The sequence below is a fragment of the Entelurus aequoreus genome, linkage group LG10, assembly GCF_033978785.1.
Source record: "Entelurus aequoreus isolate RoL-2023_Sb linkage group LG10, RoL_Eaeq_v1.1, whole genome shotgun sequence".
Taxonomy (NCBI): domain Eukaryota; kingdom Metazoa; phylum Chordata; class Actinopteri; order Syngnathiformes; family Syngnathidae; genus Entelurus; species Entelurus aequoreus.
Window position 1 is genome coordinate 70,189,659 of NC_084740.1, and position 23,175 is coordinate 70,212,833.

The 23,175-nt window shown below is 44.0% G+C and overlaps 1 protein-coding gene across 1 annotated transcript in view; it reads left to right on the forward strand.

Annotated features, from left to right (window-relative positions):
* LOC133659223 (titin-like) overlaps positions 1–23,175 on the forward strand; it is a 214,793-nt gene that overhangs the window by 26,121 nt on the left and 165,497 nt on the right. The window contains 24 exon segments of the mRNA XM_062061959.1: positions 72–299; positions 454–695; positions 813–1,045; positions 1,121–1,285; positions 1,371–1,539; positions 1,610–3,306; positions 3,399–3,680; positions 3,751–4,017; positions 4,578–4,850; positions 4,937–5,200; positions 5,301–5,561; positions 5,640–5,900; positions 5,994–6,257; positions 6,331–6,591; positions 6,697–6,957; positions 7,045–7,305; positions 8,003–8,147; positions 8,229–8,397; positions 8,524–8,755; positions 8,873–9,157; positions 9,234–9,359; positions 9,578–9,798; positions 9,939–10,287; positions 11,626–11,676. Of these exon segments, the coding sequence (XP_061917943.1) occupies positions 72–299; positions 454–695; positions 813–1,045; positions 1,121–1,285; positions 1,371–1,539; positions 1,610–3,306; positions 3,399–3,680; positions 3,751–4,017; positions 4,578–4,850; positions 4,937–5,200; positions 5,301–5,561; positions 5,640–5,900; positions 5,994–6,257; positions 6,331–6,591; positions 6,697–6,957; positions 7,045–7,305; positions 8,003–8,147; positions 8,229–8,397; positions 8,524–8,755; positions 8,873–9,157; positions 9,234–9,359; positions 9,578–9,798; positions 9,939–10,287; positions 11,626–11,676 (6,967 nt within the window).

A 23,175-nucleotide genomic window follows, 5' to 3' on the forward strand; every position in this document is an offset into this window, starting at 1 on the left:
CGCATCCACCCGTCTCGTAGCTTATCTGGTAAAGTTCCAACAAAAGATGAGCTTGTTTTTGTTTTTTTCAGGAATTCTTCATTTCAGCCTTTGAAGAGCGGATCATCCAGGAGATTGAGCTCCGCATCATGAGGATTAGTTACAAAGAACTGGCGGCAGAGGACGGAGAACTGACAGTGAGCGTCTCAGATGAGGAGGCGGTGCAGTCCACCTTTGACACACCAGTTAAAAACTACCGGATCATGGAGGGAATGGGCGTTACTTTCCACTGCAAGATGGCCGGAGTTCCGTTGCCAAAGGTAAGTACCTCTGAACAGAATTGAAAGAGAGAGAAAGGAATCTTCTCCCAACAGATTGAATATAATATATATTTTATTAGTCTGTTACTTAAATAACTTTGCTGGGTTTCCCACCAAAGTATTTAGTTTAAATTCATTTTCTGGTTCCTGGCAGATTGCCTGGTACAAAGATGGTCAGCGTATCCAGCCTGGTGGACGATACCAGGTGGAGGTTCTTCAGGACGGGCGAGCCAGCCTGCGTCTCCCAGTGGTTCTACCAGAAGACGAGGGCGTGTACACCGCCTTCGCTGCCAATATGAAGGGGAACGCCGTCAGCTCTGGAAAGCTCTACGTGGAGCCTTCAGGAACAGTGTCGCCTCAGAGATACACGCCACAACCAGCCATACAGAGGATCCAGTACGTCAAACGATCTTTCATAAGTCCAATCAGATGGCCATTTCAAGTTTTCATAGATGATGGCTTTTTTCTTAAATCGCTTTTGGGTTATTTTAAAAGGTTTTACTTATGTCTTAGGTCCGCATCTCCACGTTCTCTGAGCCGCTCACCAGGTCGTTCTCCCAGTCGTTCTCCCGGACGTTCTCCTGCCCGACGGCTGGACGACACAGATGAGGCTCAGCTAGAAAGACTTTACAAACCTGTCTTCGTCATGAAGCCAACTTCGCTAAAATGCTCTGAAGGGCAAACTGCCAGATTTGACTTGAAGGTCGTTGGTAGACCCATGCCTGAAACATACTGGTTTCACAATGGTGAGTGGAATACAACAAAATTCCACAAGAAAATCCTGAATATCAGCAATAAAATTCCACCTTTTTTGTTTGCAGGACAACAAGTGGTCAATGACTACACCCACAAGATAGTAATTAAGGAGGATGGTGTTCAGTCCCTGATCATTGTCCCTGCGATGCCACAAGACTCTGGCGAGTGGACAGTTGTAGCTCAAAACCGAGCGGGACGAACCTCCATCTCTGTGACCCTTACCGTTGAGGGTATGTGTCTATCAAAGTTTAATTTCTGTCCTGTAATTGAATTGTTGCGTGTTTAACCTCACCATGGTTTTGTCTCATCTTCCAGCACGAGAAAGTATGTCACGCCCTCATTTCATTGAGAAGCTAAAGAACATAACAGTAAAACAGGGAACTCTTGTTGAGTTGGCTGTTAAGGCTATTGGAAACCCTGTGCCTGACATCGTCTGGCTGAAAAACAGTGACATCATCACCCAGCACAAGCACCCACATATAAAGTATGTGTCTTTAAACACAGTCTAATCATTTTAATGAGGTGATGTCATCCTAATAATGTGATTTTTTTAGGATTGATGGCACGAAGGGAGAGGCGAAATTTCAGATCCCGTCCGCTTCAAATTCAGACAGTGCTTGGTACACAGCCACAGCTATTAACAGAGCTGGCAGGGACACCACTCGATGCAGAGTCAATGTAGAGGTGGACTTTGCCGCACCACAAACAGAGAGGAAGCTCATCATTACCAAAGGAACTTACAAGGCCAAAGAGATTGCCGCTCCAGAGCTGGAGCCTCTTCATCTTCGCTATGGCCAGGAGCAGTGGGAGGAGGGAGACCTTTACGATAAAGAAAAGCAGCAGAAACCACAATTTAAGAAGAAACTGACTTCCATTCGAATGAAGAACATCGGCCCTGCTCATTTTGAGTGTAGGCTGACCCCCATTGGTGACCCCACCATGGTGGTAGAGTGGCTTCATGATGGCAAACCCCTTGAAGCTGCGAACAGACTGCGTATGGTCAATGAATTTGGCTATTGCAGTCTTGACTATGACGTAGCTTATGCAAGAGACAGCGGTGTCATCACCTGCAGAGCCACCAACAAGTTTGGAGTGGACCAAACCTCGGCCACCCTGATTGTCAAGGATGAAAAGGGTCTTGTTGAGGAGAGCCAGCTTCCCGAAGGTAGGAAGGGAGCTCACAGAATCGAGGAGATTGAACGCATGGCTCACGAGGGAGGACCTGCAGGAGTCAGCACTGATGAGGAATCTGAAAAGACCAAACCCGATATTGTCCTACTTCCCGAGCCAGCTAGAGTGCTGGAAGGTGAAATTGCCCGATTCCGCTGCAGAGTGACTGGTTACCCTGCACCAAAAGTTAACTGGTACCTAAATGGACAACTAATTCGCAAGAGCAAACGATACAGACTTCGTTATGACGGCATATACTACTTGGAGATTGTTGACATCAAGTCCTATGATACAGGGGAGGTCAAGGTGGTCGCAGATAACCCTTTGGGTTCAACGGAGCACATCGTGAAGCTGGAAGTCACACAGAGGGAGGACTTTAGATCTGTCTTACGTCGTGCACCTGAACCAAAGGTAGCAGAACCCCCACATGAGTCTGGCAGAATTGGTTTTGGTGTTGTGAAGGTGGATCAACCTGTTGATGCCACACAAGACAAAGAAGTTGTTAAATTAAGGAGGACACAAAGAGTTGTTCATGAGAAAACCTCAGAGGAGTCAGAGGAGCTGAAGAGTAAGTTCAAGCGCAGGACAGAAGAAGGGTTCTATGAGTCCATCTCTGCGGTGGAATTTAAGTCTCGCAAGCGGGATGACTCTTATGAGGATTTATTGAAGAAGACCAAAGATGAGCTGCTTCATCACCTGAAAGAGAAGGAGGAGGCTGAGAGGAAAAGGTTGGAGGAGCAGGGAGTGGTGACTATCCCCACAATCAAACCTGACAGGATACAGCTCTCCCCTAGCATGGAAGCTCCAAAGATTCTGGAACGCATCTCAAGCAAAACAGTTGCTCCGATGGATGAGGTTCGGTTCCGACTTCGAGTTGTCGGAAGACCGGAGCCTGAGTGCCAGTGGTTCATGAATGGTATTGAACTGGAGAAGTCTGATCGTGTCTACTGGTACTGGCCAGAAGACCACTTGTGTGAGCTGGTTATCCGAGACGTTAATGCTGAGGACTCTGCCAGCATCATGGTCAAAGCTGTGAACATTGCTGGAGAGGCTTCCAGTCACGCCTTTTTGCTGGTGCAAGGTATTGGCACGAGCAGTCTTATATATCTCGAAGCATTGTGAAGCATTGTGCTGTCTTTATTATTCATATAATACTTAATTCTCTTCGTGCAGCCAAGGCAGCTGTTAGCTTTACCCAATACCTGGAGGATGCCAGCGCCAATGAGAAGGACACCATGGTGACCTTCGAGTGTGAAACCAACGAACCTTTTGTTAAAGTGAAGTGGCTGAAGAACGACATGGAAATATTTTCCGGTGACAAATATAGAATGCACTCTGATAGAAATGTCCACTTCCTGTCTGTGCTTATGATCGACATGAGGGATGATGCAGAATACACCTGCATGATTGCAGAGGATGAGAGTATCCGCACAAATGCAAGGCTTTATGTCGAAGGTAATTTAAAATACTAATGTATTTTTTTGAACATGTTCTTGATAATGGTTCTTAATGTCACCAAATTCAGGTGCTGAGCTAGAGCTTATCAAACAACTGGAGAGCATCGAAGTTCCCGAGACCTACTCTGGAGAATTTGAGGTTGAGTTGTCTCGTGAGGATGCTGAGGGTAGCTGGTTCTTTCAAGACAAGGAGCTGTCTCCCAGCAGTAAACATGTGATCTCCTCCCGACGGGGAAGGCACACCTTAACTGTGAAGAATGTCAAGAAGGCGGACCAGGGGATGTACACCTTTTTATGTGGAGACCTAAAGACCAGCGCTTCATTGAAGATGAAACGTAAGAAACATTCTGAAAACAGTGACCGCGTAGTTCACATATTACTATTGCAACAACACATCTTCAGTAGGGTAAAACTAACCTGTCTCACGACAGTCTAAACCCAGCAGTTCAGCAGTCACGTTGGAAAGATGTTCGCAAATTGATTTGTTGACTCGTTGGATTTTTGTGCTACTAGATTTGCATGTTTATGAGCAGGATGAGGGAAAAACATATTTTAGAGACACTGTTAAAACTTAAATGAATTCGACAGAATTAGAAGCTATAAAATTTAACCAAACAATATAGTTGCATGTTAAAAAAATACATCTGTATCTACATACTGATCTTTAACAGGAATTTCTCTGGAACGCATTAAATGAAATAATAACAACAATGATAATTTTGTTGAATGTAACATATATTGGGTGTACAAAAATGGCGCTGTTCATTAATCGCAGTTTTAGGAATTGCAGTTGTTCTGCACAGAATCCTTTGGAATATTTCTCCTCGTCATTGACTGTCATTTAGTCATCAATGGTCGGATCAAAATTGGGCTCTCACAGAGTTTGTCTCTCCAGTGCGTCCAGTGACCTTGATGCAGCCACTGAGCGACCTCACGGTCTGTGAAGGTGACATTGCTCAGTTGGAGGTCAAGTTCTCTCAGGAGAACGTTGAGGGGACCTGGATGAAGAACGGCCAGGCCATCTCTGCCTCTGACCGCATCCACATCGTCATTGACAAAGCTGTCCATAAGCTTCTGGTTGAGAACGTCAGCCGGGAAGATTCAGCTTCATATTCGTTTTTGGTTCCCACACACTATATCACCACCTCGTGCAAACTCACAGTTCAGAGTAAGAGAATTCTGAAAAAAATCTCCTTGAACTTTAACTGGTTTGTGCTTGGGTGTTTTGGATTATAATTGTGTTTGTCTTTGCAGCCATTGACATCGTGGTACACCTAAAAGATGTGACTTCCATTGAAGGCTCCAAGGCTGTTTTGGAAGCTAAGATTACTGCCCAAGATGTTGGTTCCGTCAAATGGTACCACAACGACAAACCCATGATGGCCAGTGACAGGATTCAAATGGTGGCGAAAGGAGCCAAGCAGCGACTTGTGTTTAACAGAACCTTTGCCTCAGATAAAGGACACTACAAGCTGCTGGTTGGGAAGGTCTCCACCAGCTGCAATCTGACTGTGGAACGTAAGACAGACTGATTAATTAATCTTGTTATTGGGTTAAATATTTGCATTACTGACATGAGCAGTATGTAGGCTAATGTTTTTATGAAACCTGTCAACAGAGATTCACATTGTAAAACACATGGAGGACAAAGTGTGCTCCGAGTCGCAGAACGTCACTTTCGACGTTGAAGTTTCTCATGCTGGCATCGACCCAGTCTGGACCTTCAGGAACCAACAGCTTAAGCCTGGTCCCATGTATAAAATGGAGTCCAAAGACAAGAGGCACTATCTGACTGTCATCGACACTATGAAGGATGCAGAGGGACAGTACACCTTCCACGCCGGTGAAAAGACTTCCAGCTCCAAGCTCACTGTCTCTGGTAAGTTTTAGCATTCACATTCAAATTTGCTCCTGATAGTTTAGAACCACCAAGCATGCATTGCTCTGCTTCCATCAGGTGGCGCCATCACCCGTCCCTTGCAAGATGTGACGGTAGCTGAGTCACAGACTGCAGAATTGGAATGTGAAGTCGCTAACGTGAATGCTGAGGGCAAGTGGTTGAAGGATGGTCAGCCGGTGCACTTCAATGCCAATGTGGTGAGTAAGGTGAAGGGAGCCGTCCGACACCTCGTCATCATCATCACTCGACCTCAGGATATCGGCGAGTACACTTACCAAGTGGCCAATTCTAAAACCTCCGCAAACCTAAGGGTGGAATGTAGGTTCTATTGTCTCGAACAGTCAGCACATCTGCTAATTTTGGTAGTAAAACTCATCTTGAATCCATACCTTCCTGTCTTTCCTTGCACAGCGGTCAAGATCAAGAAGACTATAAAGAACCAGACTGTGACAGAGACACAGGAGGCGGTGTTTACACTGGAGCTTACCCACGTCGATGTTAAAGGAGCCCAGTGGGTCAAGAACGGTGTGGAGCTGCTCAACAGCGACAAGTACGAGATCACATCTGAAGGCACCATCCATACACTGAAGGTCAAGAACTGTAACATGCAGGATGAGAATGTTTACTCCTTCAAACTGGGAAAACTGACAGCCAACGCTCGTCTGAACGTCGAGAGTAAGTGTCTTTCAAATCTACAATTCAATATAAAATAACCCTTTGCAGAATTGACTCTTACATGTCTCTGCAGTAATCAAGATTGTGAAGAAGATCAAAAATGTAAAGTGTCTGGTGGACGCCACCGTCTCCTTCGAGATGAGTCTATCACATGACAACATCCCGGTCAAGTGGATGCACAAAGGGGTGGAGCTAAAGTCCAGCGACACATGCAAGATTTTCTCCGAGCGCAAGGCTCACAAATTAGTTCTCCAGAAAGTGGACAGTAACAGTGAAGGGGAATACACTGCACAGGTCGGACACCTGCAGTGCAGTGCCACGCTCACAGTCGAAGGTACGCAATTAACCTATCAAGCATCAGTTAATTCCATCAGTTATTATTGATTTTTGGTATTTAGTGTTTGCTGAGTATTGTTTATTTATGCAAACATCTTTTCAGCTCTTCGTGTGACCAAACCCTTGAAGAATGTGAAAGTGACTGAGACACAGGCGGCCACCTTTGAGTGTGAAGTGTCCCACTTTAACGTCCCCTCTACCTGGCTGAAGAATGGTGTGGAGATTGAGATGAGCGAAAAGTTCAGGATCGTGGTTCAGGGAAAACTTCACCAGCTGAAGATCATGAACACCAGCAGGAACGACTCTGCCGAGTATACGTTTGTGTGTGGGAACGACCGAGTGTCCGCAACACTCACCGTCAGCCGTAAGACCAAAACTGCTTCATTTTGTTCCACAGGCTCTGCCTCCAGTCTACATCCATAATTGACAAGATTTTTTCCATTTTGTCTAGCCGTTCTAATCACCTCCATGCTGAAGGACTTGAATGCTCAGGAGCGAGACACCATTACATTTGAAGTCACCGTCAACCACGAGGGCATCACCTACAAATGGCTGAAGAATGGCATTGAGATAAGGTCATCGGAGAGATGCCAAGTGCGGAGCCGGCAGCTCACGCACTCACTCACTGTTCGTAATGTTCACTTTGGGGATGGAGGAGAGTACCAGTTTGTGGCTGGGTCTGCTGCCAGTGCTGCAAACTTGTTTGTTGAAGGTGAGTTCAGCAAAAAACTAATTGATGATCTATTATTATATCAGAGTTTCAACTGAAAATGCAGAAAATAACTCAGTGAACCTCAGGAAACCCAAAATACCCATTAAAGCAATCACATTTCTCCTTTAGACGGCTTCATGACATTTGAATTAAATATCAAATCAAACCAACCAGGAGCCTTTTCCTCTAAAACCCCTGCGACACATGACAACCAGATGGTCCTTAAAAACAAATTCAATTCCACAAAAAGTCTTATTTTTGGTGGCTACACATAATCTACACCAGTGGTTCTCAAACTTTTTTCACCAAGTACCACCTCAGCAAAAACTTGGCTCTCCGAGTACCACCATAATGACGAACATTAAAATACAATAGCGTAGTAGGCCTAGGTATTCTCAAAAACAAGGCAAAGGTTTTATTTAATAGGTATATTACATTTTTTTGGCCACTGTAACATTACACACAGTTTGAACAGTAACACTGTGTTTGAATGCAGGAACATAAAACACTGCTTTAATCAAGTGATTATTTGGCATACCACTAGATAGAGCCTGCGTTTCACTCGTGGTACATGTACCACAGTATGAGAATCACTGATATAAACCTAAGAACCTTGCTGCATTTGAGGTTGAGTTTGTTTTCCCTCTTTGGAGACTTGTTTGAGCTGCATACTGTATCTCGGCATCCCTTCTCGCAGCTCGTGTAATTGAATTCACCAAGAAGATTAAGGACATAAAGATAACAGAGAAGAAGAAGGCGATATTTGAATGTGAGGTGTCAGAACCAAACATCCAGGTTGTTTGGATGAAGGACGGTCAGGAGCTGGACATGTCACAAGAAAGGTATGGTGCTGTTGCGCAGATGTTTAAACAACTGAAATATAGAAAGAGTTGGAGCTGAAGGTCCTTCTGTGTTCTCTGCAGGTACATCGTGACAGCAGAGAAGTATGTCCACCGGCTCATGATCCAGACCGTACGCCTATCTGATGCTGGAGAGTTTTCGGTGGTGGCCGGCTCAAGCATCTCGAAGGCCCAGCTCATTGTGGAAGGCCGTGACATCCGTATCTTTGAACCGGCAGCACGAGTAGTCACGGTGAGTTTTTTACATTGTTGTTAAATAAACAAATTTTTGTCAAACCGCAGACAAACAATTGGATTGTGTGGTCAGATTCCACTGGAAGACACCAAGAATCCTAAAACCGGTTGGTCTCTCCTGCAGGTCCTCGAGAAACACAGAGCAACTTTTGAATTTAAAGTTAACGAGGATGACGTCGAAGGTCGTTGGCTGAGGAACGGGGTGGAGATCCAGTTCTCAGTGGAGGAGCGGTTCAACTATGTCACCATTAGGAAGGTCCACCGTCTTACGATCTCTGAAACCTATAGGAGCGACGCTGGCGAGTACACCTTCATTGCCGGCAAGAACAGAAGCACAATCAACCTGAGAGTTAACAGTAAGTCCTGAAAGACACATTCAATTTAAAAGCTGGAAGCAGCTTCGACATTTGTGCATTCAAGTATAGTCCTGCCCTTTCCTGGTCACTAAGCCAATTTTTGTCTGTGTGGTTTAGTCCCAGAACCGCCTCAAATCCTCCACCACATGGAGGCACAGTCAGTGGAGGCGGGCAGGCCGGCTCGTTTCTCTGTGGCAGTGAGTGGCGTTCCTCAGCCTCAGGTCTTCTGGTACAAGAACTCGCAGGCGCTGTCTTCAGGCTTCAAGTGCAAGTTCCTTCATGACGCTGGTGAGCACACCCTGCTGCTGATCGAGGTCTTCCCAGAGGATGCTGCCATATATACCTGTGAGGCCAAAAACGACTATGGCGTTGCCACCAGCACTGCTACGCTCAATGTGGAAGGTAGCCTGGTTCTTACCTAAGCAGAGAAATGGTCCACTTCAGACGTATTGTACATTTAGCTTGTGTTTTTTCACAGTGTCTGAAGTGGTTTCTCCAGACTTGGCTGCTTTCGTTGCTCCTCCTGTTATCATCTCACCCATTTCCAGCACCTCTACCCGTGAGGGAGAATCAGCTCGCTTTCAGTGCAGAATTGGAGGAGATGGTATGAAACATAACCATCACTCGAAAGACAAATTCCTAAATCAGTGTTCAGAGATTTTGTCAAAGAGAATAAGATTAATTATTAGGTAATCTCATTATTCCCCCAATTAAGCTTTCATAGTCAGCGTCAACACATTGTCTGTACAGTATGCTGCTTGAATCTTATTAGCTAACTAATTTGTTAGCTAATTAATGATCCGAGCGTCTCTCCTTGACCAGATGTAAAGATAAAATGGTTCCACAAAGAGAAGGAGATCAAGCAGTCCGCATTCTTCAGAATGTCTCAGTTTGACGACAGCTATCAGTTGGCGGTCCCCAGAGTGTATCTGGAGGACGAGGGCGAGTACACGTGTGTGGCCAGCAACAATGCCGGAACCGCATCAAGCTCAGCAACCCTCACTTTGGACGGTAAATATTTTCTACAGTCTTTTAAAATTAAAGTGATGGTAAAGCATGAATGGTCAAGGTCACATGGCAAGTTGTCAAGTCGAAATCAACAAAAGCATGCTAACATTGGGCTTAAGACAAACAATCATGCTTCCTTACAGGACAAAAACAATTACTGGACACACCCGCCGAGTGGCATGTCTCCACTACACTCAGCAGTCAACAGCCCGCTACTAGCCAAAAGCCAATTTTCATACTGCCAATCACAAGCTGCTCAGTGCCGCACGGAGAGGTGGCCCGCTTTCACGCATGTGTGTCCAGCACCCCCATACCGAAGATAAGCTGGTTCCACAACCAGCAGCCAATTCAGCCCACCAAGAATGTGGTGTTCCATTATGACGAGGTGACGAGCACCGCCACCCTCATTATAGTGGACGCTTTCCTTGAGCATGGGGGCCAGTACACCTGCAGAGCGGCCAATCCTGCGGGAGAGGCCGCCTGCTCGGCCATGCTGGTCATCACCAATGTGGAAGAATTAGAAGGTAACCTCCAGAAAAGTTGGCTGCTGCAAGATCCCTTCACTCTCCTTCAGCTCCATCTCGTTGTCCCCTAAACTGAGCATGTCTGTCTCAAATTAATCATTAAAATAATCAGACAATCAGGGTTGGTTCAACAAGTTTTTTTGATACTGTCAGACAAGGTTGGCGCTACCAAAAAAAGTTGTTTCTGTAACATTTTTGTATCAAAGGCAACTCACACACTAAAAAAACTTGGTTCCTGAGATAGGCTCCAGCACCCCCCGCGACCCCAAAAGGGACAAGCGGTAAAAAATGGAGGGATGGATGGAGTCCTTGTGCCATTTGTTCACTTTGGACGAGGGCTGGACAATTATTCGAATTTTGATTTCGATTTTGATTATGGCTTTCCACGATCATAAAAATATAAAAAACGAGAGAAAAAAAACATCCATGCAAATTCCGGAGCTTGTAATGGTGAAACAGTTCAGTGACAGATCAGTGAAAAAAAGACGTCTACTAGGAAGTTTGGGATCTCACCGTCTTTCTTACTACTTTTTATTTGACTCAGCACTAATTAATAATCACTAAACTCAACAAAAAAAGGAAGGCATATGATTTCCACGTTGAAGTAACCGCGGACGTAGTCACATAATTGACCAGTCAAACGGAATCCGCTGATAAACGCAAAATAATATCAGGGAAACTGTGACTGAAATGCTGTCATTGTGAATAGAAGTAACATTTGTTTGGGAAAATAATGTGTCCGGAAACGCTCATTCAGCCCCGAAAGACGTCCTGAACTAAACAATGTCGAGTCGGTCACTTGAAACAGCAGCTAAACTACAAAGCTAAAGCTAACAGGAACAATCTATACTAAAACAACACATCTCATCTGTTTTTGTTGTTGTGAACAACATCATCTAAGTAATGTTAACGCATAAACAAGAGGAGAGCAGCCGCAACTTGGAAGTGGGGCCGCGCTCTCCTTTTTTTTTTTTACTGCCTAAAGTCCTTTCTTTACTAGTCAAGCTGAGAACAACAGACTCATCCCTCCACCATCTTTCCTCACTTCTGCGCTTCCTTTCTCCCTCACAGAAAAAGTGTGCATGAGCCTCCCATCACTTTATTTTCTTACTTGTTCATCCACAAACATCTTTAAAACTTTCTGCTTGAGGAAAATAAGAACCTGTCCTCTGTTCTTTGCCCCAAAAAAACCTTTGTCTTTGAAGCTTACATTTCATAAAAGACAGAAAGAGGTTCTTGTTTTGCATACAATTTGACAAGATTCAGATGCACTGCGGGTATAAATCACGTTTGTGTAAAAGAAAAATCTAAATTTGTTTTTCTTTTTTTCGTCCACAGTGACTCATGTAAGAGAGCAGATCGAAGCCACCATTGAGCAGGAAGTCAAAGGTAAGGTCCACCTCATTATCTATCCAACGCATATATTTGTGTCTCACATGCTGAGACAAAGGACGTGCTTGCTCGATTAATCTGTCACTCTGAAAGTGGTCTGTTTGTGGGGGTGGGTTTTCAGGCCACATCTACAAACGGCTGTTAGAGTTTGAAACACGGCCGTTAAGTTAAACTTTTCTGTCCAGTCACATGGGAATTTGCATGTCATTTATTATGTGTCATGAACATTTGATTCCCTCCAAACGAGCAGTTTGCATCAACTTTTATTTTGGCATGAGGGTTCTTCTGATCTTTGGCTAGAAATGTTTGAGGTTGTGTCTTTCTCAGATCTGATGTGCAATGTATGCACAATCATGGTAAATTTCTTCATGTAAATAAATATTTCTTATCCTGGCTTGCAGATAACGAGGATGTGACTTCTGTGATTTGCAATCATAACACCACCAGTAAACTATATTAGTTCGAATAAACGCCTTCTTACCAAATTTATCACTTTATTTGCTACATTATACTATGGACACGTCATTCCTCTTACATTTAAGGACTAGAAAGGGCGTTTATTCCCCTGTCTGCAAGTCAGGTAAGAAGTATTCAAACAGAAAGGCACTACAATTATATGGTAAATGAATCGATTACTAGCAGCCCATCTTGGAATTTTGCTTTGTAAACCATCTTAAATAATAATTTGTTTTTAAGAAATTTCCACAGAAGAAGGATCAAAACTTCCTGCAGGTTTCTTATAAAAAGAATCAAGTCTTGCGTTTATTCGAACAAATATGGTGAGTGAAATCATTTCTTATGGCATTGTGACTGCATGCATGTAATATTTCCATTCATTAGTCATTTATATACATTTCTCAGTTTTAAATCCACAGACTGAGTTTTTCTGACAGTTATAATATTTTTCCACAGATCTGTTTTTTCATCAGAGCAAAGACATGCTCAGCACTGCTCCGAAGCTTCGATTAGCATTCTCAGACACAGAGGACTTCCTGGACCATGGCAGGGCGTCAGCCAACCGCTGCTCCAGTAGAACCTCCTCTATTAGCTCCTGGACAGAAAACATCAAACCTTCTTTCACCAAGAAAGTCAAGTTCCAGTCAGTTCTGGAGGGGGAACCAGTTGTGTTTAAGTGTAAATTGGTGGCTTGCCCTCTGCCAACTATTCTTTGGTTTCATAACAATCGGTCAGTTGCCAGAGAACATAGGCGAAGGATCTGCACTGAAAGTGCAATGCACATGCACACAAGCAGTTTGATTATCGATAGTGTTAAAGAAAAGGACTCTGGCAGTTACAAGGTCATGGCAATAAACACAGAAGGCTCTGCTGAGTCTACAGCGTCACTTTTAGTATCACTGAGAGAAGAGCAGTCGGCCAACTACCTCAGCTTTATCCGCCGCTCTGCAAAGGCCCACAAAAGCATGGACGCTCTGGCAGAGCAGAGAAAGGACAGGAAGTTTAGAGTAGACCTCAGGTATGTTGGATCTCCATTTGACAAGATGTCAAAGGTCCATCGCGGGCGGTCTCGGTCAAAATATGCTCTTGTGCGTACTGTCTACTTTCATTCAAGTTCGGTTAGACACGAAGAGGAATCTCACAAAAAGTCTAAGCGTCTAGAGACAGCATCAGAGCGTGCCCCTTCTCCTCCCGCCATGTTTGACTTATCTGATCACTTTAATGACAGATTCAGTGACATTTACTGTGACCGTCGCACTGGGGCTCGTTTCAGTGACAAGTTTAGTGACCGTTGCAGTGACCGATACAGTGAAAGGTTTAGTGACACGGAGAGTCTTCACAATGAGGTGAGAACTAAACTCACCACTCTACAAAGAGCTGTCAGGCAAAAGAAGAGGCTTTCTATCTCGACCATGTCTTCTTCCGAGTTTGAGTCTGAGTCAGTAGCCAGTGAGTCGAGCTATGCAGATTACGTCGAGCAACTCAGGGTCAAGCCAGCTTTGTTTCCTGATATTCAGCATTCTAAAAGAGCCTTTAATTTTGGGGAGAGTCAGAGCTTGGATGTGAACAAGGAGACTTTTAAGCCTAGTGTGAGACATTCATTTGAGCCTCAGTCCAGAACCAGAGCCATTCAGATTATAAAAGGTGAGCAAGTTGATTTGGTTGAGCCACAAAGCCAGACAAAGACTGAAAAATACTCTGAGACATTTGAACTTGAAAACGTACAATCTTTTGACGATCCAGCCCAAAGGATTAGTGGGCTTCAAGGCAGACCGACAGAATGTAAAGTTGAGTGTCTGACGAAATGCAAAGTTGAATGTCCGACAAAGGACGTAGAACCATACATCTATGAACCCCCATTCTCTGAATCATTTGCACATAAGGAAGCTGCCTCCACTGACATTAGGGAACATGCAGGAACTAAAGCCACTAAAAACAAATTCAGGTTAATTAAGTCCACCAGGGACCACCTCCCACCTGAAACCACAGAACACATAGCAACAACAAAACTAATTGACGATGATGATCCATCTTTTGAGGGTCCGTATGAGAGTCAGGACGTTGAGAATCTGGAACTTGAGGAAAAATGTGTGTCTCTGCCAATAAGGAAATGGTCCCAAGGCAATAGAATGTCCGAAGACAAAACATTCCACTCTGAATGTGAGCTGCCCATGCCAGTTGAGTTGCTGTACATGGAACCTGAAGGGCACATTTACACCCAGCAGGAAATAGCTGAAGTAACAACCAAAGAAACTGAAGCCATGGACTGTTTCCACACATGTCCCACAGTAAAGGCCAAGGAAATTGAACCAGAAACGGTAACTGTTTCAACACCTCAATTACCCAAAGTTGAAATCAGGGCTGAGGAAAGAGAAAAGGAGGAACAGTCAATTGTACCACCGCCATCACTTTTAGTAAAAATGTATGCAGTGGCAAAGCCTAAAATAAAAAGAACAGAAGGAGAAACAATAAATGTTGAGGAAAAATGTGCTGGACAGTCCTTGAGGGAACAGTATGAAAGGAGCCTTGAAGCAGAGAGGGTTGAGTGTGAGGGAAAACTACTGGCTCTACGAATCAAGAAATGGCAAAAAGGTATGCAGGTCACACAGGGGGAAATATTTCAACCACAAATTGGCCAGCTAATGGCAGATAAAACACCATACAAGGAATTCGAACCTGTAGCTGCAAGTGTTTCAACTACTCAATCATCCAGAGTTGAAATCAGAGTAGAAGAAAGAAAAGATGAGGAACAATTAATGGTACCACAGCCATCACTTAGAGTTGAAATGCATACAGTGGCAAGGCCTAAAATAAAAAGAACTGAAGGAGCGACAGAAAATGTTAAGGACAAATGTGCTGGAGAGTCCTTGAGTGAACAATATGAGAGGAACCTAGAAGCAGAGCGGATTGAGTATGAGGAAACACTCCTGGCCCTACGAATCCAGAAATTGCAGAAAGATATGCATATCACACAGGAGGAAATATTTAAACCTGAAATGCATCTGATAATGGCAAACGAAACACTATATAAGGAAATTGAACCTGAAGTTGCAACTATTTCAACAGCCCAATCACCCACAGTTCCAATCAGAGCACATAAAAGAGAAGATGAGGAACAATTAATGGTACCACAGCCATCAATTACAATAAAAATGCATTCAGTGGCAAAGCCTAAAATCGAAGGAACAGACGGAGCAACAGAAAACATTGAGGAAAAATGTGCTGGAGAGTCCTTGAGAGAACAACATATAAAAAGCCCGGAAGCAAAGTGGATTGAGTGTGAGGAAAAACTCCTGGCCCTACAAATCATGAAAAGGCAGAAAGGTATGCAGATGACACAGGAGGAAACATTTCAACCTGAAATGAGCCCGCTAGTAGCAGACGAAACACCAGTAAAGGAAATGGAACCGGAAGCTGCAACTGTTTCAACTCCTCAGTTACTCAGAGTTGAAGTCAGAGCAGACGAAAGAAAAGATGAAGAACAATTCATGGTACCACAGCCATCACTAAGAGTAAATGTTAACAGAGTGGCAAGGCCTAAAATCAACAAAACAAAAGGAGCAGCAAAAAATGTTGATGACAAATGTGCTGGAGAGTTCTTGAGGGAACATTATGAGAGCAGCCTCGAAGCAGAGCGGATCGAGTGTGAAGAAAAACACCTGGCTTCACGAATCAATAAATGGCTGAAAGATATGCAGGTGACACAGGAGGAAACATTTCAACCTGAAATGCATCTGCTGATGGCAGACAAAACGCTGTATAAGGAAATTGAACCAGAAGTTGCATCAGTTTCAACACTCCAATCACTCAGAGTTGAAGTCAGAGCAGAGGAAAGAGAAGGGGAGGAACAATTATTGGTACAACAACCATCACTTGAAATAAAAATGCATGCAGTGGTAAGGGCTAAGATAAAAGAAACCGAAGGAGCAACAGAAAATGTTGAGAACAAAAGCGCTGCAGAGTACTTGAGAGAACAATATGAGAGGACCCCAGAGGCACAGCAGGTTGAGTGTGAGGAAAAACTCCTGGCTTTACGAATCAATAAATGGCAGAAAGATATACAGGTTACACAGGAGGAAACATTACAATCTGAAAAGCAGCTGCTAATGGCAGACGAAACACCATATAAGGACATTGAACACAAAGATAAAATAGTGTCAATACCCCAATCACCCAGAGTTGAAGTCAGAGTAGAGAAAAGAGAAGAAGATGAACAATTATTGGTACCACAGCCATCACTTGGAGAAAAATTGCATACAGTTCCAAGGCCTAAAATAAAAGGAACAGAAGGAGCAACAGAAAACATTGAGGACAAATGTGCTGGAGAATCCTTGAAGGACCAACATCCGAGGAACCTAGAAGCAGAGCGGATTGAGTGTGAGGAAAAACTCCTGGCCCTACGAATCATGAAAAGGCAGAAAGGTATGCAGATAACACAGGAGGAAACATTTCAACCTGAAATGGGCCCGCAAATGGCAGACGTAACACCATACAAGGAAATTGAACCCAAAGTTGCAACAGTTTCAACACCTCAGTTACCCAAAGTTGAAATCAAAGCCGAGGAAAGAGAAGACGAGGAACAAAAAATAGTAGAACAACCATCATTTCGAGGTAAAATGCATTCGGCGGCAAAGCCTAAAATAGAAAAGACAGAAGGAGTAACAGAAAACATTGAGGACAAATGTGTTGGAGAGTCCTTTAGGGAACAATATCAAAGTAGCCTAGATGCAGAGCGGATTAAGTGTGAGGAAAAACTCCTGGCCCTACAAATCATGAAAAGGAAGAAAGGTATACAGATGACAGAGGAGGAAACATTTCAACCTGAAATGGGCCCGCTAATGGCAGACGAAACACCATATAAGGAAATTGAACCTGAAGCTGAAACTGTTTCAATGCCTGAGTCACCCAAAGTTCAAGTCAGATTACAAGAAATAGAAGATGAGGAACAATTATTGGTATCACAGCCTTCTCTTAAAGTAAACATGCATACAGTGGCAAGGCCTAAAATAAAAGGAACAGAAGGTGGAACAGAGGACACATGTGCTGCAGAGTCCTTGATGGAACAATATGAGAGGTGCCTAGAAGCAGAGCGGATTGAGTGTGAGGAAAAACTCCTGGCCCTACGAATCAAGAAATGGCAGAAAGGTATGCAGGTGACACAGGAGGAAACATTTCATCCTGAAATGTGCCTGCTAAAGGCAGACGAAACACCATACATGGAACCGGAGGGACCTGCTTACACTGAGAGTGAGAAAGACATGCATAATTTACACATAGACCAAGCTATGGCTGTGACAAAACCTAGGTCAAATGAAGCAGATTATACAGTGGAGAAGGACCAAACCTTTCCCTTAGCCCTGGCTCCCAGAGGGGAAAGGCAGAAAGAGATATTAGAAACTGTATCTGCATTGCAAGGACAAAAATACCCTGGAAATAAATCAAAAGCGGAAGATGAAAAGTTTCTGTTTGAGAAAGCAAGTGAAGACCATGAACTCCAGCTGTCAATGGAAAACATCTCAGAGCTGAAGAAATGTGAGCAGTTTGTAAGTGAAGAAGAAGCTCTTACTGAGAGAATAATGAAATGGCAGAAAGATGTTCTGATGGAACAAGAAGAGGCTAGGAAGCCAGACAGCTATCCTCTTCAAGTTAAAGGAAGCAGGATGTCCTCCTTTGGAAAAACAGCCAAAGAGAAGTTCCTTATGAGCGAACAAGGTACTGATCAAAAGAACAATAGCCTGCAGTGGTTGCCTGTTGAAGAACTGTCAACTGAGGTTCTTGAGACCAGGTTGCAGAGGGACAGTGAGTACTTTGTAAGTGAAGAGGAAGCTCTTGCCCAGCATCTTCTTAAAAGGAAAACAGATGTCATAGAACAAGAGGAAGCAGCTGAACGAGAGGCTATTTCTGATAACCTTTCTGCTCCGCATATGGCGCTTGCATATGTGGCAGGGGCCCTAAGTAAACCCTCCCATATTGGTGTAGATACTTGTGAGCAAAAATCTCAAGAAGAGCCTGTGGCTGCTGGTGGAGCAATTGCACAGATAAAGCATTCACATATTCAAGGTGCTACTGGGTATGAACTATCTCCACCCTCAGATAGTGCTTTACCTCAGCATGCAGTTTTGTCTGGGCCAGTAGATTCCTTTTCTGCACCAAAAGAAGATTGTGATGTTTCACCAGTAAACAAAACATATACACCTTCTTCACATACCTTTATCTGTTCAGGAAGTGATGAACATAGTTTTCAACTAGGGAGCCCTTCCCCATTCTACAGTCCTCAGGTAACAGAAACAACAGAAAGGAAGCAGATTAGGGAAGACTATACCACATCTGTTCATAAACCCAGCAGCCAAAGTATTCAAAAAGGACTTGAGAGGGTAATCGAAACACCTTTGGAGAACAGCACACAAAAACAACACATTCATTTGGTTGCAGGTGGAAAAAAGCAAAAAAGCCAAGAGTTAGTGACATTAGAAGGTTTTGACAGAGCGGAACATGAAAGTGCAACAAAAAAAGAAAAGAGAACCCAAGGGCCAGATGATTCTGAGACATCCATGATGGTGAAGGAAATAGGTATGAGTGCACTAAGTTGTCGTCCAATATTTGTGAAGGAACCTTCTTCACTTAAAGTAAGAACTGGGGAGATGTCTGTGCTGAGCTGCCAGTTCCAAGGTGATCCTCCGCCACAAGTCACTTGGCTCAAGGATGGACACCCATTGGCCCACAATCCTGACTATGACATCACAGTCAAAGCCAACAAATCAAAGCTGACTATCTACTATCCAACCACAGACCACGAAGGGACGTACGACTGTGTCATAAATAATATACATGGGAAAAACATCTGCAGCACCACTTTGGAAATTTCAAACAAAAAAGCTGTGAAAGACTCACAGGAGGTGGCAGTCAAAGAGAAGTTTGAAAGGGGAGATACACATTGGGGCAACCAAGGACAGACCAGCATTGAAACATCAAAGGAAATTTTACAAGTTTCCCAACCATTGGGCCAACAATACATTAGTACAGACGAATGTCATTCACCTTCCCCTCCTGTGGAAATCCGAGTCGATGCTCCCTCTCCTGGACCTGTGGTGACAGACACCAGCAGTGAAGATAATCCTCATGGCTTTGCAGAGAAAATTTCAGATGACCGAGTGTATCACACCGGAAAACACAAATTGTCCTTTTCTTATGATGGGGTTGGTGAAGCTCCTTGTGTAATGAAAGAGCTACATTCTCTGACCTGCTCAGAGGGGAGCACAGCTGTGCTCGAGTGCATCATCACAGCCAAACCGTCCCCAGAGGTCACCTGGTTTTGCAACAATATTTGTCTCGAAACCACCTTACCCAAATACAGAGCTGAGGTTGATGGTAAAGTACACAGGCTCTACATTAGCTATTTTAGTTGTGCTGAGGCTGGAGTGTACAAATGTGTAGCCCGAAATAAAATGGGAGAGGTCTCCAGCATTTGTGATGTGTCATTTCAAGATGACAAGCTCTTGGACGACTTTAGGGAGGACAAAGTTAAAATAGAGCAAACAAAAAAATTTACTGTTTTACGCACTCCATCAGAAGTAGCCCCACCCCCCATATGTAGTGCATACAGAGAACTTCAGCCAATATCTGGCTGTGGTTTGCAACAATCTGCTGCTGTCATAAAAGTGTCTCAGCTTAAACAAACGTTTGAGTCTGACTCCGCAGCCACTTTAATGGCACCTCCTCTGTCTCAGAAGCAGAAAGAGGAAACACTTGTTCCTAAAGAGTTCATACCAGCAGTGGCCATTCATCGTGATGAACATCTGGAGCACTCAATCAAACCTAAAAATGGCAACATAGATACTCATTATGGTGTGACTTTGGCTACTTCCATGTCAACCAACTCATCAAAACCTACCCAAACTATTCTTTCAGCAAGCAGTCTTAGGTCCTCAGGAAGCCCACAGCTTACCACGTCAGAGGACAATGGCCCTGGGACCAGTATAATATTAGAATATGTTGAGGAGGTAGCTGTCAAACAATCTGCAGAGAAAGTGCTGGAGTCTCCAGAACTAATCGAGCTAACACCCAAGAAACCTACTGGCTTTCATGAAGAAATGATGCCAGGCCAACGAAAAGAACAAATATGTGAAAAAAACAGTAGTTGTATTCCTTTTCAATCTGACATAGTTTCTTCTGAAAAACGTTTGGTCAAAACCTCAGTTCCAACCAGCAGAGCGGAGAAATCCCAAATAATAAATCATTCACTAAAGTCTGAAAAACAAAGAGAAACTATAAGCTCTGAAGATGCTGTCGATGCACATAGTTATGCTGATGATGCTCCCAGAGAAGAGCAGTGCACTGATGTGGTGCAAAACAAGAAACAAGATGTGCAACAAAGTAATAACGAACCACATATGGTGGAAAACATTTTAATTCCAGAGCCATCATTCGACAGCGGTGTGTTTGTTAGCCTACCAACCACCGAGGCCGATGTTTTGCAAGAAGAGCAATTAGTTTGTGGTGATGTAGTTGTGCCTAGTATGAAAACAGTGAAGGCTAGTAAAATAGTTGATGTTCTGGAAAATCTAGAACCAAACGTTAGCAGTAGATTTCAATATGCTGCTTCTCACACAGAGAACCACAAAATACCCGAAGCCAAAGAGGAAGGCTCAGGATCAGTTGGCATAATGGAGGAAGAAGTGACATTCGGTGCGGTGTATGAGTACTACAACCCTCCTACAGACTGGGGGCGACCACTTTCCCCTGAGTCTGAGATGTCGATAGAGATTGGCAGCACAGTCAGTGATGAGGTAGGTGAGGTAGCAGAGAGGTTCTACACTCCAAGTTCATCCACAGAGATTTCACAGCCAACCTTTCACACTCCCAAGTCTCCCAGTTTCTTTCAAACTCCCAGCTCTGATACACCAGGTGGTTTTAAGACCCCTCTGGAGTATCCGTGCTCTCCATTTGAACAAAAGAGACATTCGACAGACTTGAGCGAGAGGTTTTTCTCACCAGTCCAGGTCTTCACGACCGCTGATGATGAGAGCTTGGAAATGATGCCTTTAGAGATTAACATGGATGATAAGTATAAAGTTTCCAGGAGCAGAGGATATCTTGGTCTTGCAACCCATCAGGACAAGGTGCAGGGAATTCCCCCTGCCTTTCTCAAACCTCTCATGAAGAAAAGGGTCTTTGAAAATGACTCTCTGACGTTTCTTGCTGAGGTCTTTGGCCTCCCCCCCCCTGAGGTTAAATGGTTCTGCAACAAAACCCGGCTGATAGTTGATGACCGGATCATTATGGACCGAGATGGTGATAGCATCACTCTGACGATTCACAATGTCAGCAAAGCCGACCAAGGAGAGTACATATGTGAGGCTGTGAACGATGTTGGTGAAGCCAGAAGTGTTGCTTTAGTTATGGTCGTTTCACAGGAAGCTAGGATCTTGCCTGCTCCCCCAGCCGTCACACATCAACATGTTATGGAGTTTGATGTGGAGAACGATGATTCTTCTCGTTCACCTTCGCCTCAAGAGATTTTGCTAGAAGTAGAATTGGATGAAAGTGAGGTAAAGGAGTTTGAGAAACAGGTGAAGATCATCACAATTCCGGAATACACAGCAGATAGCAAAAGCATGATTATATCGCTGGACGTTATACCGAGTATTTATGAGGAAGGTGCTGTGGATTTTGTAACTCAGGAACACGATGATCTCAAAATAGCTTTTGAGGTGACTGAGATGCCTCCAAGGTTCATCAATCCCATCTGTGATATGGAAACCTCAGAGGGTACTATTGTGATGTTTGAATGCTCACTGATGGGAATTCCATCTCCCATTGTGGCTTGGTTCAAAGATGGCAAAAAAATTCCTTACAATAACAAAAGATACCAGCACTCGTCTGATGGTGACAACCACTTCCTGAAGATCTGTAATGTCACAGCCCAGGATGGTGGCGTGTACACCTGCAGTGCTATCAATGTTGTCGGTGAGACTCTGTGTCGAGCTTCACTGGCCGTGCTAAGTGCAAAAGCTCCCACTGGACAGACTAGAGGCAGAGAGCTGACATCAGTCTCTCTCAGCAGCGCCAAAGTTCAGCCACAAAAGTTTGACCTGTTGGTCAGTAATCCATCGGTAGACAGTGAGCAAGTGTCAGAAATTGAGCTTGAGTTTGATTTTCAACAAGAGGCTGATGAGTCTCAGCGAGCAGTTCGCCTGGTTGCCAACACGGACAGCAAAATGAGTGAAGACCACTACATGAGCATCAACTTTGACGTATTTGCTGAGCCAGCAAAAGACGACAAGGTTGAGTTTAGGGGAAAGTCCTCTGACATTTGTAGTTTTCAGTTCCAGGTGACTGAGACTGCCCCGAGGTGTGTCATTCCATTGACTGATGTTACCACTGCTGTTGGTACGCCAGTCATCCTACAGTGTTTGGTTAGCGGAAAGCCAAACCCCACAGCAGAGTGGTACAAAGATGGTGAGCGTGTCACAGACATTAGGTATATTATTCAGGAGAAAACTATTGGCCACTTTAACCTTCTCATAACCAACGTGAGCCACAGTGATGCTGGCGAATACAAATGTATTATCCAGAATGCGGCTGGATGGACCGAAACGTCAGCGCTCTTAAAAGTCTACTAGAATATATAACATCATTAAAATGCCCCCATAGAATATTTGCGTGGGATGATAAGCCAGTTTTTAGACAAGTAGAGGATAACTGTTAGCCTACTCTCACTAAAACGTGTCATCCTATTCAGTTGTTTTTTGTTTGTTTTTGAGAAAGGCAAATTTTACCTGTTTTCTAAATGATATGCATTGAAAACATAGTATGTGCTTAGCATGAGTTGAACATGGCCATCACGGTGGCTTAGTCAGTAGCACTCGTGCCTCACAGTGAGAAGGTCCTGCGTTCAAATCCTAGGCTCAGGGTCTTTCTGTGTGAAGTTTGCATTGAAATGGACTCAGTTTGTGTTTTGATGTCAAACAGGAGGCCAAAAATAATATTATATGAAATGTAAAATGTCTTACCAAACCTAAACACTATAAACCTAAACTC